This window comes from Somniosus microcephalus, chromosome 17 (assembly GCF_052327205.1).
Source record: "Somniosus microcephalus isolate GS21.2 chromosome 17, FLI_Smic_1.0, whole genome shotgun sequence".
In the NCBI taxonomy this organism is placed as follows: Eukaryota; Metazoa; Chordata; class Chondrichthyes; order Squaliformes; family Somniosidae; genus Somniosus; species Somniosus microcephalus.
The window spans coordinates 53,277,434-53,295,164 of record NC_141003.1 but is presented as its reverse complement, the minus strand read 5'-3'; the positions used below and the strand labels follow the sequence as shown (position 1 = coordinate 53,295,164).

Here is a 17,731-nt window from a genome sequence, read left to right as displayed (position 1 = left end):
CTGAGTGAATATAAGCCGGCATGCCACAGAGAGAAAATACCTGCTCAAGGCAGCAGATTACCGTGGACGCCAGCATATTGGAGCAGGGGAAGGCAAACGGAAAACGTGAATATTCATCAATCATGGTGAGCAAATATGTGTTCCGAGTGGAAGAGGGCACTGGGCCCTTAAAATCGATGCTAAGTCGTTGCATCGGTTGGGTTGCATGTATGAGCATACCATCTGAGGGGCGGAAGAACTGAGGTTTTAATTCCGCACAAAGCCGGCATTCTGAGCATATTTTCTTTACATCTCCAGTAGAAAAAGGGAGATTCCGTGATCGTACGAAATGTAGCATGCGCGTAACGCCAGGATGACACAATCCATTATGGACATCTATGAGAGTAGAGGACGACATAGTGGAGCAGAATGCCCGTGTGAGGGTGTCCGGGGCCACATTCTCCTTGCCAGGTCGATAGTGAATGGTATAACCAAAAGAGGCCAGTTCCATCCTCCAAAGTTGTATTTTATTATTCTTAATTTTGGTTCGTTTTCGATTATCGAGCATGAAGGCGACTGATCGCTGGTCCGTGATTAATGTAAAGTGCTGGCGAGCTAGAAAATGGTTCCACTTCCGTACTGCCTCTATGATGGCTGTGGCTTCCTTCTCAACCGGAGGATAATGTAGCTCGGCACCTTGTAAGGTCCTGGACATAAATGCTACAGGATGACCTTCCTGATTTAGAGTAGCCGAGATCGCCACCTCCGAGGCATCATATTCGACTATGAAAGGGAGATTCTCATCGATGGAGTGAAGAGCCGCTTTCTCCAACTGTTTTTTGAGAAGGTTAAAGGCTGCAACAGCTGCTGTTTCCAATGGAAATGATCTAGTATGCAGCAAGGGTTGGATTTTGTCTGAAAAATGAGGAATCCATTTAGCGTAGTATGCAAACAGACCGAGAGCCCGACGTAAAGAAGCCGGATTCTTAGGTGACGGGAGCTCTTGGAGCGGGCGAAGTCTTTCTGGGTCTGGCTTAATGATACCATTGCCTACGCAGTAGCCAAGGATGTTGATGGTCGGTTGCGACTCAACAGATTTAGATTCATTCAAGGTTAAGTTACGGCGATGGAGGGCATCCCGAAATTTTTGGAGGTTGGCGTCGTGTTCCTGTTGATCGTGACCTGCAATAGTAATGTTATCAAGATAGGGAAAAGTGTCCCTTAGGTTTTCCTGTTTAACCAGGCCATCCATTGCCCGTTGGAAGACAGCCACTCCATTAGTAACCCCGAATGGGAGGCGACGAAATTGGTACAGCCGTCCATTAGCCTCAAAGGCCGTGTACTGCTTATCTGAGACCTTCAAGGGTACCTGATGATAGGCACTTTTTAAATCGTAAGTTGAGAACACTTTGTATTCGGCCAGTTTATTAACCATATCATCAATGCGTGGCAATGGGTAGGCGTCCAAGTCAGTATATTGATTGATGGTTTGCGAATAATCAATGCATAGTCGTTGTTGTGAGGTTTTAGAGGGTTCTTGACGATGACGATTTGAGCCCGCCAGGGCGACGAACATGGTTCGATGATAGCCTCTGCTAAAAGTCGAGAGATTTCAGCCTCAATAAAAGATTGGTCTTCCTGACTAAAGCGCCGTGATTTCGTTATTATTGGTTTGCATCGAGGAGGAATACTGGCAAATAATGAGGGTTCATCAAGTGAAGCTGCTGATAATGCACAAAACGGTAATTTAGACAGTATATTAGAAATAGTAAGTCCAGGTTTGGATCCGCCGAACTCAATGGTGAGTTTCTTATGCTGTTTGAAAATCCAGCCCTAAGATGAGATCACTACATAAGTCCTTGAGTACCGAAAGTCGGGTGGAGGGATACATGCGACCACTAAGTGTCATATCAACAACACAAAAGCCGGAGATTCTGGTATTAAGTGATGACTGAGCCATCGCAATTGCCTGGTCCGATGGGAAGACATGTAGTTTCAATTTCGCAACAATCTGTTCTGTAATGAAACTATCAGTACTTCCTGAGTCAATTAAGGCATCCAAGGTATGCCCTTTAATTGAAACTTTTGTAGCTGCATGAAACAGGTTCTGTGGGCAAGCAGCTGTAATTGGTGTCATTGCACAGAGAGTGGCTGAAACTCTCGGTGTGCTTCTTCGGGAGAGAGCTCGAGAGGAAGCTTGATAGGTCCTAGCTGGAGCATCTTGATAGGCCCTAATTGGGGCAGTTCGGTAGGCCTTAGCTGGATAGGCCCTCGTAGAGGCTCTTGATTGGCAAACTTTAGCAAAGTGTCCTTTTTTTTTCGCAATGACTGCAGATCGCATTGCGAGCAGGGCAGAATTTCCTAGGGTGAAAAGAATCTCCACAAAAGAAGCATTCCTTCCTAGATTGTCAAGAGGCTGCTAAAGTGGGGTCATCCTCCTCTTCATCAGAATTATCAGGATTAGATTCCTCCATGATAGGGTTCACCTGAGACCACTTGAATTGTCTGGTTGCAGTTACAGCAGCAGATCGAGATCTGGGCAGCTGATAGAGGTCTGCATTTCTCTTTGCCAAATCCAGAGAACAAGCTAGGTCAAAAGCCTTTTCTAGCTCAAGTGTTTTACTTTCTAGTAGACGCTGGCGTATAAATGGAGAGGCAATCCCGCAGATGAAAGCATCACGAATCATTTCTTCGCGGTACAGCTCAGCTGAGGCTGCCTGAAAGTTACAATCTATGCTGAGCCTGCAAAGTTCTTGAAGGAATTCGTTAATCGATTCCCCTGGCCCTTGTCGGGCTGTGGCCAGTAGATGTCTAGCATAGACCTCATTTGGAGTCTTGGCATACAGTTTTTTAAGTGCCCGAATCACCTCATCGTAATTATCCCATTCATCAACATATTCAAACACTGTTGGGGTCACATAGTTGATAAGTATCCTCAGTTTAGTAGGAGCATTCACTTTACATTCATCAAGAAAGTTCTCAAAAGTACGGTACCAATGCTTCCATACCCTGCCAGCTGCTGGTATGTTTGGGTCCAAGTCCAGACGAGTAGGTTTAAGGATGTTTTCCATGATGGGTGGTTCCCTGGATCCTTAACTCCGAGTTTGTCCGAAGGTCTAGTATTTGTGAGTGTAAATACTAAGTTGCTTAAATTGATGTAAGAAAAAGGAGTCTCACACATCAAGTAACTTTAAAGTAAGCTTTAAGCAACTTATAATCACACTATATACAAGAGAGGTCTTCACCATGCCTCTGGTAGAAGCCCTTTACAATACTGAGCAGTTCAGTATTTATACCAGTCCAACAGGAAGTGACGTATGACAGGAAGTGATGTATGTACAAAGTTCACAGTTCACAGTTCACAGGAAGTGATGTGCGCATAACTTCCCGGAAGTTATTATTATTATCACAGGTCCTCTACCAACCTGCCCCCGGCACACAGTGCTGCCCCCCCCCCGATTATCAAAATCCACGACAAGGCCTTGGACAACGTGGACCACTTTCCATACCTCGGGAGCCTACTGTCAACAAGGGCAGACATCAACGACGAAGTCCAACACCGCCATCAGTGTGCCAATGCAGCCTTCAATCGCCTGAGGAAGAGAGTGTTTGAAGACCAGGACCTCAAACCCGGCACTAAGCTCATGGTCTACAGGGCAGCAGTGATACCCGCCCTGCTGTATGCCTCAGAGACATGGACCATGTACAGCAGGCACCTCAAAGCACTGGAGAGGTACCACCAACGCTGCCTCCGCAAGATCCTGCAAATCCATTGGCAGGATAGGTGCACCAACGTTAGTGTTCTTGCTCAGGCCAACATCCCCAGCATCGAAGCTTTGACCATGCTCAATCAGCACCAATGGACGGGTCGCATTGTCCGCATGCCCGGTACGAGACTCCCAAAACGAGCGCTCGACTCGGAGCGCCAGCACAGCAAGAGAGCCCCAGGTGGGCAGAGGAAACGCTTCAAGGACACCCTCAAAGCCTCCTTGAAAAAGTGTAACATCCCCGCCGACACCTGGGAATCCCTGGCCCAAGACCGCACAAAGTGGAGGAGAAGCATCTGGGAAGGCGCCGAACACCTCGAGTCTCTTTGCCGGGAGCAAGCGGAAGCCAAGCGCAGGCAGCGCAAGGAGCGCACGTCAACCCAAGCACCCCACCCACCCGCCCCTTCAACCACCGTCTGCCCCACCTGTGACAGAGACTGTAGGTCCCGCATTGGACTCATCAGTCACCTGAGAACTCATCCTTAACGTGAAAGCAAGCCATCCTCGGTTCCGAGGGACTGCCTAAGAAGAGAATGGTGTGCTCTGTTATCAGTCTGCTGCCACTGCAGACATCAATAACAATTGCTAATCAGCTGTGCACAGATGTAGTAAACAAGTCACCGATGTATTGTTGGATGGAACAAGGAATTTTATCACCTTCCCCATATTCTTTTGCATCCACCTGGACAGCAAGCTGGAGCTTCAGTTCAGTGAATTATCTGAAAGATGACCCTGCCAACAAGGCCACTGTACTGCACTGAAGCGTCAGCATAGAGTGGGGCTTGAACTCATGGTTATCTTCCTCAGAGATGAGAATGCTATAACTGAGCCAAACTGATACATGAAACTTAAAGTTGCTAGTAGCAGTTGGATAGATTTTGAGACTCATTTTTGAATAAAATCTGGCAGTGAAGCTGTTTACCCCAGGTCTTTATTCCGCAGAAGATTCTAAACTACTTTCGCTATCCAGTTGCTTTCTGATGACCTATATGAGTCAACCAATTAGGGGCGATTCAAATTAGAAAATTAATTTTCAAACATATCTTCTGAGAGATTATGCTTTGAGGAAAGTATGTTAGTTTAGAATCTTTAAAATTGTTCACTGGTTTTAATGAGATTCCATATACATCTCTCAGGAATTGTAATGCATGTGATCATTTCAGCACCTTCCATTGGACCAGCAAACACCAGGTTGTATCTAGAGCTCATAAATTACTTGGACTCTCTTACAGGCTTTTTTCCATTCATTCTGAAAGTAGGAAGTTGAGCTTGTGTTTCTTCATGCGCGTGAAGGTTAATACTTTCTCCGAGCCAAATCACGACTCGTGTTTCTAGATGTTTTATATCCATTCGCAGCATTTGTTTTCTCAAGGTTTATGAAAGAAATCATGTGACCCCCCTAACACATGCTTTGACCACCTCTCAGAGTTGTTTTCTACCTTTTCTGTTCTTGCCCCTGGTACCCTGAAGTTACTAACTCTTGCTTTGTCACAGTTCTGAAGGCACTCACAGCCCTCTGTGTCTTGTCTAAATGGACCACACAATGGCTGGAATTTTCCGGGGTGGTAGCGGGCGCGATTGGTGGTGGGTCGGGTGGGAAAGTTGTTAGTTTTGACCGCGGGCTGGGACAGCTGTCATCTCACTCCCACACGCTTTTCACCCAGGCGCGTCTGTCATCGTGGAGCCGACCCGACCGGCAGCAGCGGGCGACCCAACTGAAATGATTATCAGGTAGTTTACAGGCACTTAAGAGCCTTTTTCACTTTTTTAATTTCCCTGCATGGCCACGGGACCATGCTGCTCGGGAAGCACATCTGTCACCCTGAAGCGGGAGTTCAGTGGCCATTGTTCCAGCTGATTATTTGACAGCATCAAATGTACAGTAAAAGCTCCCACCTGACAGATGACCACTTTCCTCAGGCAGAAGCTGTTGCTCAGTCCATTTCCAGCACAGATTCTGCAGGCTGCAAGTCTTTCCAGCAAAGTCTCCATCCAGTCTGACCTCATTGGAAGAACCATTGACAGAATGTTTCTGTCATCTGTACTTCACCTGCCATCTATTCCATCAACATGGGTGCCCTTTATACTGTCTCACCTTGATCCTCAGAATCCTACCACGATCAGCCACAACACCAACAGCACCAGGCACACCAGCGGCACCAACAACAACACCAACCTTCTCCACAATCACCTGGTGCTGCACAGGACAGAGGGCATCAGCACCGAGCACATTGCTGCCCGGGAGGCCAGGCGTGGTCTCGCCATAGACAGATTTACTTCACTTGATGCTGTACACCCTGGCTGCCACATGATGTGCCAGGTTGGCACCACCCCACACCACCAGCATAAAGCATCCCTACGATGACCAAGCCATTCCTTTCACACTCATGACCATTGCGGGGATAGCGTTATATCTCACCATTCACTGCAACTCACTAAGCCACTTCCAAAGGTGCACACAAATCTGTCCAAGACTGGAACGTGTTGAAAATAAAGATTTTTATGTTTGACACCACATTAACAGAAACTTTACATAAACATTGGATAAAACACCCAAGTGGCTACCCTTGTGTGTTGTTAGTTGGTATGATTGCACTAGGATGAGGGTGAGTGCGAGGGGTGGCTAGTGAGCATATGGAGGGAGTCATCGGAGAACCTGGGTGCAGTCCTCTGCCTCTGTGCAGTCATCGTCAGTGTTTGCAGCACTCCAATGTCCATCTAATTGGGCCGGGTAACGCGTTGGGTGGGCTTAATAGGCACCATTAAGGTAAGTTCATTTTCAGCGGGATGGAGGTAGCAATGGGCTCGGGACCTGACATGGCCACCGCCTGCACCAGGCACACCAAGGTAAAGAAAATTCCAGCCAATGAGTGTCAGCGGGCTTTAGGACCACAAAGAATATCACTGGATAGAAAATCTATATCAGTGACTGGTGGGTATGTTAATCATAGAAATAAGTATGGAATCCTTTCATCGTCATACCCCTCTCTTCCCCGGGCCCCCCGCCCCCACACCCCCCACACACACACCCACACACCCAAGACTACCTTGTCTATCTGTACATAGTTGCACTCACCTAATGTTGATGATCATGATACATAGGCCATTGGTCTTTGAGGACTTCCTTTTGTTAGATGAGGCTTCACAGCCCCAAGTCGTATGGTGATGCATCACATGCTTATTCAACCAGAAAGGCAAGGCCATAATGTATGAGCTCTAGGTCAGATGCAATTAACTTCTTGCTTCAATAAAAACCTTATACACAGTGCATTCCATTGCTGCTTTCTCTCTCTCTCTAACAGATGGTTCAAGGACACAGCATTCATCCATACCAACCTAGAAAACTGACAAAAACTGACTAATCGCTTCAAAAAAGCTGCCAACTCGAGAATAATCTTGACAAGTAGTTGCACGGGTTCTGTAAATTAAGCTGGTACACAACATGGTAAATGTTTTACTTTTGCACACCCAACACCCGCAGGGAGCACATATTGTGAAAGTGCACACCCACAGCCTCTGATTTTCCATCCAGTAAAAGGATGGTACAGGTACTGAGTTAGTGACTCTTATTCAGGAGAGCTGTGGGGTACTCTAATTGGACTTAGTGCGTATCAGTCAAGGATCCTGCTCCTGCTTGCTGTCCAGTGACCCCTACAGGAAGTGCACATGTGTAGACATTGGTTGGGTACAGGATGGAGTTCAGCTGTGGCTAACAAAAGAAATTAAAGCTAGTATTAAGTCAAAGGAGGAAGCTTGTAAAGTTGCCAGAAAAAGCGGTCAGCCTGAGGATTGGGATCTTTTTAGAAATCAGCAAAGGGGGACCATGAAATTGATGAAGAAAGGGAAAATGGGATATGAGCACAAACTAGCGAAAAATATAAAAACGGATTGTAAAAGCTTCTATAGGTATGTGAAAAGGAAAAGACTGGCGAAGGTAAATGTAGGTCCTTTACAGTCAGAGACGGGAGAATTTATAATGGGGAATGAGGAAATGGCAGGGAAATTAAATAAGTACTTTGTTTCTGTCTTCACGGAGGAAGACACAAAAAACCTCCCAGAAAGACGAGAAAACCAAGGGTGTGGCGAGAATGAGGAACTTAAAGAAATTATTATTAGTAAAAAAACAGTACTAACAAAATTAATGGGACTAAAAGTCGATAAATCCCAAGGACCGAATGACCTACATTCTAGGGTTTTGAAAGAGGTGGCCATTGGGATAATGGACGCATTGGTTGTCATCTTCCAAAATCCTATAGATTCTGGAATGGTTCCTGCAGATTGGAGGATAGCAAATGTAACCCTGCTATTTAAGAAAGGAGGGAGAGAGAAAACGGGGAACTACAGACCTGTTAGCCTCACATCAGTAGTTGGGAAAATGCTGGAATCTATTATAAAGAATACAATAACTGGGCACTTAGAAAGATTGGGCAGAGTCAACATGGATATATGAAAGGGAAATCCTGTTTGACAAACCTATTTGGAGTTCTTTGAGGATGTAACTAGTGGAGTAGACAAAAGGGAACCGGTAGATGTGGTGTATCTGGATTTTCAGAAGGCCTTCGATAAGGTCCCACACAAGAGGTTGGTGAACAAAATTAGGGCACATGGAATTGGGGGTAATATACCAGCATGGATTGAGAATTGGTTAACAGACAGAAAACAAAGAGTAGGGATAAACGGGTCTTTTTCAGGATGGCAGGCTGTGACTACTGGGGTACCGCAAGGATTGGTGCTTGGGCCCCAGCTATTCACAAACTATATCAATGATTTGAATGAGGGGACTAATTGTAACATTTCCAAATTTGCTGATGATACAAAGCTAGGTGGCAGTGTCAGTTGCGAAGAGGATGTGAAGAGGCTTCAAGGGGATCTCGATAGGCTCAGTGAGCGGGCGAGAACATGGATAATGTGAAGTTATCTACTTTGGTAGAAAAAACAGAAAGGCAGAGTATTTCCTAAATGGTGAAAGATTGGGGAATGCAGATGCTCAAAGGGACCTGGGTGTCCTTGTACATGAGTCACTGAAAGTGAATGTGCAGGTGCAGCAAGCCATTAGGAAAGCAAATGGTATGCTGGCCTTCATTACAAGAGGATTTGAGTACAGGAGTAAAGAAGTCTTACTCCAATTATATAGGGCCTTGGTGAGACCACACCTAGAGTATTGTGTACAATTTTGGTCTCCTTATCTAAGAAAGGATATACTTGCCATAGAGGGAGCGCAACAAAGCTTCACGAGATTGATTCCTGGGATGGCGGGACTGTGCAGCATCGGCAGCGGGTGGAGGCGGAGCAGCGTGGCAGAGCGACTACAAGAGGCCCCAGAGGCTCAGGTAGGCCTCAGTGCGGCATCGGCAGCGGGTGTAGGCGGAGCATCGTGGCAGAGCGACTACAAGAGGCCCCAGAGGCTCAGGTAGGCCTCAGTGCGGCATCGGCAGCGGGTGGAGGCGGAGCAGCGCGGCAGAGCGACTACAAGAGGCCCCAGAGGCTCAGGTAGGCCTCAGTGCGGCATCGGCAGCGGGTGGAGGCGGAGCAGCGCGGCAGAGCGACTACAAGAGGCCCCAGAGGCTCAGGTAGGCCTCAGTGCGGCATCGCCAGCGGGTGGAGGCGGAGCAGCGCGGCAGAGCGACTACAAGAGGCCCCAGAGGCTCAGGTAGGCCTCAGTGCGGCATCGGCAGCGGGTTGAGGCGGAGCAGCACGGCAGAGCGACTACAAGAGGCCCCAGGGGCTCAGGTAGGCCTCAGTGCGGCATCAGCAGCGGCGGGAGGCGGAGCAGCGCGGCAGAGCGACTACAAGAGGCCCCAGAGGCTCAGGTAGGCCTCAGTGCGGCATCGGCAGCGGGTGGAGGCGGAGCAGCGCGGCAGAGCGACTACAAGAGGCCCCAGAGGCTCAGGTAGGTCTCAGTGCGGCATCGGCAGCGGCTGGAGGCGGAGCAGCGCAGCAGAGCGACTACAAGAGGCCCCAGAGGCTCAGGTAGGACTCAGTGCGGCATCGGCAGTGGGTGGAGCAGAGCAGCGTGGCAGAGCAACTACAAGAGGCCCCAGAGGCTCAGGTAGGCCTCAGTGCGGCGTCGGCAGCGGGTTGAGGCGGAGCAGCGCGGCAGAGCGACTACAAGAGGCCCCAGAGGCTCAGGTAGGCCTCACCAATCTCCAATCTCAGGCAAGGAGAGAGGTAAAAAGTATTCAAGGAGTGACGTCACCACAAAACAGGTAGGTGATTGGTTGGAGTGTTTCTCTCGTTTTTAAACTTTAAGTCTGTGGTTTATAGTTTTTAAGGTTGCTGTGGTGTACCAAGGCCTTTCTGGTGCAGAGTGACTGTTGGTAAACCATTTAACTTGTGTAACTAGAGGGATTGATTTAATTTAAATCCAATTAATTAAAGGGGATACGAGCATCTAAAATCGGGCAGAGGGTGTCCATAACTAACAATAAAAAATGTAATTAATTACATAGAATGGAGCAGGTGATGTGTTACTGTTGCGAGATGTGGGAGCCGGTGAACCCCATTGAGGCTCACGGTGATTACGTCTGTGACAAGTGTCTGCTGCTACAGGAACTCCAGCTCCGTGTTGATGAGCTGGAGTCTGAGCTTCAGACACTGCGACACTTCAGGGAGGGGGAGAAGTACCTGGACTCTGTGTATCAGGAGGTGGTCACTCCTATGAAGTTAAGTAATTCAGATGTAGCCCATGGTCAGGGACAGGACGGTGTGACTATGAGTGAGGCAGGTATGGGGATCCAGGAGTTAGAGCTGGAGGAGCCGCAGCCCTTGCTCTTGACCAACAGGTTCGAGGTTCTTACTCCCTGTGGGGACAGGAGCAGGGACTGCAGGGAGGATGAGCAACCTGGCCACAGCACCGTGGAACGAGGGGCCATTCAAGAGGGGGGAGTAAATAGAAATGTTGTAGTGGTAGGGGATAGTATTATTAGGGGGATAGATAGAGTTCTCTGCAGCCGAGAGCGAGAGTCCCGAAGGCTGTGCTGCCTACCCAGTGCCAGGGTTAAGGACATCTCTGGGCTGGAAAGAAACTTGCAGTGGGAGGGGGTGGATCCAGTTGTCGTGGTCCATGTTGGTACAAACGACGTAGATAGGACTAGGAAGCCGGTTCTGTTAAAGGAGTATGAGCAGCTAGGGGTCAAATTAAAAAACAGAACCTCAAGGGTAATAATCTCTGGATTATTACCTGAGCCACGAGCGAATTTGGCTAGGACAAATAAAATTAGAGAGTTAAATGCGTGGCTCAAAGACTGGTGTGGGAGAAATGGGTTTTGCTTCCTGGGACACTGGCACCAGTACTGGGGCAGGAGGGAGCTGTTCCGTTGGGACGGGCTTCACTTGGCCAGTGCTGGGACTAGAGTCCTGGCGGATCATATAACTAGGGCTGTAGAAAGGGCTTTAAACTAACTAGTGGGGGGGAGGTTCCTAGAGAGCAAATAATAAAAATGACAACAGAGAAGGTCATAGAATTAGGTAACAGTGGGGAAATTAAAAACCAGAGCGTGTCAGGAAGGGACAGAAGGTATGGAGTAAAAGGTAAAGTAATAATTAGCACTGTTGCCTCACAGCGCCAGGGACCCGGGTTCAAATCTGGCCTCGGGCGACTGTCTGTGTGGAGTTTGCACATTCTCCCCGTGTTTGCGTGGGTTTCCTCCGGGTGCTCCGGTTTCCTCCCACAGTCCAAAGATGTGCAGGTTAGGTTGATTTGGCTATGATAAATTGACCCTTAGTGTTAGGGGATTAAATACATGGGGTTATGGGGATAGGGTGGGATATGTGTCGGTGCAGGCTCGATGGGCCGAAATGGCCTCTATCTGCACTGTAGATTCTGTGATTCTGTGATTCTGTGAAAACATATTTGAAAGTTCTCTATCTGAATGCACGTAGCATTCGTAACAAAATAGATGAGTTAATGGCACAAATAACTACATATGGGTATGATCTTGTGGCCATTACAGAAACATGGCTGCAGGGTGACAATGCCTGGGAATTAAACATACCAGGTTATTTAACGATCAGGAAGGACAGGCAGGAAGGAAGGGGAGGTGGGGTGGCTATGTTAATAAAGGAAGGAATCACTGTAATACAGAGAAATGATATTGGGTCAAAAGATCAGGATAATGAAACAGTTTGGGTGGAGGTAAGGAATAATAAGGGGAAAAAAACACCAGTGGGCATAGTCTATAGGCCTCCGAACAGTTGCAACTCTGTTGGACGGAGTATCAATCAGGAAATAGTTGAGGCTTGTAATAAGGGAGCATCTATAATTATGGGGGATTTTAACTATCATATTAATTGGACAAATCAAATTGGGCAGGGCTGCCTTGAGGATGAGTTCATTGAGTGTATTAGGGATGGGTTTCTTGAGCAGTATGTAACTGAACCGACCAGGGGGCAAGCAACCTTAGATCTGGTCCTGTGTAACGAGACAGGATTAATTAAAAATGTCCTAGTAAAGGATCCCCTTGGAATGAGTGACCATAACATGGTTGAATTCCATATTCAATTAGAGGGTGAGAAGGTTGGATCTCAAACAAGCGTGCTAAGCTTGAATAAAGGAGACTATGAAGGTATGAGAGCGGAATTGAATAGAGTGGATTGGGAAAATAGATTAAAGGGTAAGACGATACATGATCAGTGGTGTACATTTAAGGAGTTATTTTACAACTTCCAAAAAATATATATTCCACTGAGAAGAAAAGGATGTAAAAGAAAAGACAGCCATCCATAGCTAAGTAAAGAAATTAAGGATAGTATTCGACTAAAAACAAGGGCATATAAGGTAGCCAAATCTAGTGGGAGGATAGAGGATTGGGAAAACTTTAAAAGACAGCAAAAAATAACAAAAAGATTGATTAAGAAAGGGAAGATAGATTATGAAAGTAAATTAGCAAAAAATATAAAAACAGATAGTAAGAGTTTTTATAGTTATATAAAAAGAAAAAGGGTGGCTAAAGTAAATGTTGGTCCCTTAGAGGATGAGACCGGGAAATTAATGGTGGGAAATATGGAGATGGCAAAAACACTGAATGAATAATTTGTATCAGTCTTTACAGTAGAAGACACTAAGAATATCCCAACACTGGACAAACAGGGGGCTATGGGGGGGAGGAGCTAAACACGATCAAAATCACTAAGGAAGTGGTACTCGGTAAAATAATGGGACTCAAGGCGGATAAATCACCTGGACCTGATGGCTTACATCCTAGGGTCTTGAGGGAAGTGGCGGTAGGGATTGTGGATGCATTGGTAATAATTTTCCAAAACTACCTGGACTCAGCAAAGGTCCCGGCAGACTGGAAAACTGCTAATGTAACGCCCTTATTTAAAAAGGGCAATAGACAGAAGGCTGGAAACTATAGACCGGTTAGCCTAACATCTGTGGTAGGTAAAATTTTGGAGTCCATTATTAAGGAGACAGTAACAGGACATTTGGATAATCATAATTTAATAGGACAAAGTCAGCATGGTTTTATGAAGGGGAAGTCATGTTTGACAAATTTGCTGGAGTTCTTTGAGGAAGTAACATATGGGGTGGATAAAGGGGAACCAGTGGACGTAGTGTATTTAGACTTCCAAAAGGCATTTGACAAGGTGCCACACAAAAGATTATTGCTTAAAATAAAAAATCATGGGATTGGGGGTAATATTCTGGCATGGATAGAGGATTGGCTATCTAAAAGAAGGCAGAGAGTTGGGATAAATGGTTCATTCTCGGACTGGCAATCAGTAACTAGTGGTGTTCCACAGGGGTCAGTGCTGGGTCCCCAACTCTTTACAATCTATATTAACGATTTGGAGGAGGGGACCGAGTGTAACATATCAAAGTTTGCAGATGATACTAAGATGGGAGGGAAAGTAGTGAGTGAGGAGGACATAAAAAACCTGCAAGGGGACATAGACAGGCTAAGTAAGTGGGCAGAGATTTGGCAGATGGAATACAATACTGGAAAGTGTGAAGTTATGCACTTTGGCAGGAAAAATCGTAGAGCAAGTTATTATCTTAATGGCAAGAAACTGGAAAGTACTGAAGTACAAAGGGATCTGGGGGTCCTGGTGCACGAAACTCAAAAGGTTAGTATGCAGGTGCAGCAAGTGATTAAGAAGGCCAATGGAATGTTGGCTTTCATTGCTAGGGGGATAGAATATAAAAATAGGGAGGTATTGCTTCAGTTGTACAAGGTATTGGTGAGACCGCACCTGGAATACTGCATACATTTTTGGTGTCCATACTTAAGAAAAGACATACTTGCTCTCGAGTCAGTACAAAGAAGGTTCACTCGGTTAATCCCGGGGATGAGGGGATGGACATATGAGGAGAGGTTGAGTAGATTGGGACTCTACTCATTGGAGTTCAGAAGAATGAGAGGCGATCTTATTGAAACATATAAGATTGTGAAGGGGTTGGATCGGATGGATGCGGGGAGGATGTTCCTGATGATGGGTGAAACTAGAACTAGGGGGCATAGTCTTAGAATAAGGGGCTGCTCTTTCAAAACTGAGATGAGGAGGAACTACTTCACTCAGAGGGTGGTAGGTCCATGGAATATGCTGCCCCAAAAAGCTGTCGAAGCTACTTCATTACATAAATTTAAAACAGAAATAGACAGTTTCCTAGAAGTAAAGGGAATTAAGGGTTACGGGGAGCGGGCAGGAATTTGGACATGAGTCTAGGTTCGGATCGGTCATGGCCCTGTGGGTAGCGGAGCGGGCCCAGGGGCCGTGTAGCCTGATCCTGCTCCTATTTCGTGTGTCTAATTCTGTGTTAGATTCAGGAGATGGTTCTGTGATAGTAGATTGGCGGTTAGGATCAGATCAGCCATGATCTTATTGAATGGTGGAGCAGGCTCGAGGGGCCGATTGGCCTACTCCTGCTCCTATTTCTTATGTTCTTATGTTCTTATGTCATATGAGAAGAGATTGAGTAAACTAGGCCTGTATTCTCTTGAATTGAGAAGAATGAGAGGGGATCTCATTGAAGTATACAAAATTATTACAGGGCTTGATAGGATGGATGCTGGGAGAATGTTTCCCTTAGCTGGGGAGTCTAGAACCAGGGGCCACAGCCTCAGGATAAAGGGTAGGCCATTCAGGACTGAGATGAGAAGAAATTTCTTTACACAGAGGGTGATGAATCTTTGGAATTCTCTACCCCATAGGGCTGTGGAGGCTCAGTCATTGGGTATATTCAAAACAGAAGTCGATAGATTTATGACTAGTAGGGACATCAAGGGATATGGCGATAGGGCCAGTGAATGGCGTTGAGGCAGAAGATCAGCCATGATCTCATTGAATGGCGGAGCAGGCTCGAGGGGCTGAATGGCCTACTCCTGCTCCTATTTCTTATGTTCTTATGTTCTTATGTAATGATATCCCTTCCCCTTTTGTTAGGTAATGGTATCAAGGAATGTGGAGCTACAGTGGGTAAATGGAGTTCAGGTACAGATCAGCCATGATCTAATTGAATGGCGGAGCAGATACGAGGGGCTGGATGGCCTCCTCCTGTTCCTATGTTCCTAGTAGGTCTGAGGCAACTGACAGGTGGGGCGAGGGGTTGATGGTGCACGGAGTAAAGGAACAGAGAATTTAGATGGGGATATTGGGCTGAAGGAGATCACAGAGATAGAGTGAGATGTGATCATAGCCAAAGATGAGGATTTGAAATCTAATGTATTGGGGGTACATGGAACCAATGTAGGTCAATGAGGACAGGGTTGTCTGGCAAGCAGGACTTAGTGTGGGACAGAATACAGACAGCAGAGTTGGAAAAGTTTGAGTTTATGGAGGGTGTAGGATGGGAGTCCAGTAAGAAGGACATTGCAGTAGTTGAATCTAGAGGTGACGGAGGTATTGTAAGTATGTCAGCGGAGAAGCGGCTATGGTCGGGACAGAGTTGGGCAATGGTGGAAATAACTAGTCTTGTTGATGGGTAGGATGTGGGGTTTAAAGCACAGTTCAGGGTTGAATAGGACGCCAAGGTTGTAAATGGTCTGGTTCAGCCTGCGTGAGTGGCTGAGGAGGGGGATGGAGTCACTGGCCAGGGAACGGAGTTGGGAGCGGGGGCTGAAGACGGTGGCTTTGGTCTTCCCAATGTTGAGCTGAAGGTAAATTGCAAATAATCCATGATTAGCTGTCGGACAAGCAGTCTAACAGCACAAGGCAGTAGAGAGGTGGTGGAGAAGTAGAACTGGCTGTGATCAGCATGCATGTAGAAGGTGACCCTGTATGTGCAGATGATGTTGGCAGTATACAGATGGGGAAGAGGAAGGAACTAAGGATGAATCCTTGGGGTTTCCCGAGGGGGGATAGAAGAGAAGCCATTGCTGAATATATGCTGGGTTCTGATAGGTTAAGAGTGGAACCATACATGGGCTGACCCATCCTTCAGAAAAGGAGGGGATCGGGAGACAAAATTGGAGAAAGCATGGCAAGAGAAATAAATATAAACGCAATCAAAACTGCGTTGTGGAGTTCCCCCAATATCTTCTAGTTTTAAGGGCGAGACCATATGCTTAACACGTCGTTTAATTGACGCAATCGAAATGTTTCCCACCGTTCAATGTGAGAACTCAAATTGCAGAGGCTGGTCGATGTGCAACTTCGCCGCTTGGACCATTTTGCAATGCTGAGCCGGTTGGGCTCTGCACGCTTGTGCAGAGAGCGCGCTGCCTGCCATCTGGGGCCGAAATGTAATAAAATGCGGACGTGTGGCTGGAATCTGTAATCAGTTTCGATTCGACGCTGACTTTATTTGCCTCGGAGGGGGTCCGGCCACCGGCTCGCGCCGTTTGATGGAGTAAAAATGTCAGTCAGGACTGGCTTTTACAAACAAGAATTAAACAAAACGATATGGGAAGTGCCGGAGAGGTACCAGAATCTGACTCCCGTTGGATCAGGAGCTTATGGATCTGTCTGGTGAGTAAAAGATCTCTGATTGTCCTGAACCCTAATAGATTCACCCAGCGGGGCTTTATGAGGTTTATGTTGGTTTGTGGCTGTCTTTAGATTTTTTTGCCATAATATGCACACTTTTTGCAGAGTGCTCAATATCGAATCAAAATTGTGGTTTTAAATATATAGGATTTGTGGTGTTCGTGTGTGGCCCTGTTCTAATGCTGCTAAACGTCGAAATTGATCTTTTGAAGTGTGTCATAGCAAGCAACATCTGCGCAATTTCTGTTAGACTGCAATGATTAAAAATTGCAGTGACTACTTTAATCCGGATCCTGGGGATAAATGGAAAGGTAACCATATTAGAATGGGCTGTATGGGCGTGGTTTGTACAAGCCAGTTTCTCGATGTAGATGTGTGAGTGCACTGTATCGGTGCGATTCTTGATATAGAAAGGGGGTTTTAATACGTGCATTTTGTAATTGCACCGTGTGAGCAGTGAAACAGCAGCGGCACGATCCCTTCATCAAAGATATTTGCACAAGTAATGAGTCTTCATGTCGGTCCCTTTGGCCTGGTGGCGAGGCGCACACCATCAATTGTGTCTGCGTTCAACTGTGACAAGTGACTGTAATCAGTCCTGTCCATTGGCAAGCCTTTTATCAACCAACTTTATAACAAGACAAAATTACATCATGGACAATTTAATCTTCTGTAATTACTTTATTGTAATTATTTGCCTTTTATTCTGCCACATATCACAGCTTTAATTGCGATAAGGGTCCAAATATAACAGTGCTTAGGTTAATGCTATTGCAAACGGCTTATTAGCCAATGTTTTCCTTATTAAAATATGTATTTAAATATACACGTATGTGAAATTTTATTCCTGAAATAATATTTCAGTAAGTTTAGTGACTGAAAGCGGATATAGCGCTAGTTATGATTTTTCTACTGATGATGCTTAGAACCTCTGTATGCCTAAAATATATCTTACCTCTCTGATCTGTCTATGGTACTGCTGTATGTAATCATTCCACATAGTAGTTAGAATGATATAGCACAGAAGGAGGCAATTCAGACTTTAGTCCCTGTGCCGG

At 46.3% G+C, this 17,731-nt stretch overlaps 1 protein-coding gene across 3 annotated transcripts in view; it reads left to right on the top strand.

Moving 5' to 3' along the window:
* The first annotated feature begins 16,166 nt into the window (after window positions 1–16,166).
* The window catches only part of mapk11 (mitogen-activated protein kinase 11), a 56,140-nt gene continuing 54,575 nt past the window's right edge, over window positions 16,167–17,731 (top strand). Inside the window, exon 1 of one of the 3 annotated variants that reach the window (XM_086010351.1) lies at window positions 16,167–16,655. In XM_086010351.1, the coding sequence (XP_085866477.1) occupies window positions 16,590–16,655 (66 nt within the window). In that variant the 5' untranslated portion in view covers window positions 16,167–16,589. The remainder of the gene's footprint in view (window positions 16,656–17,731) is intronic. The other 2 variants (XM_086010349.1, XM_086010350.1) reach the window with 2 other exon arrangements.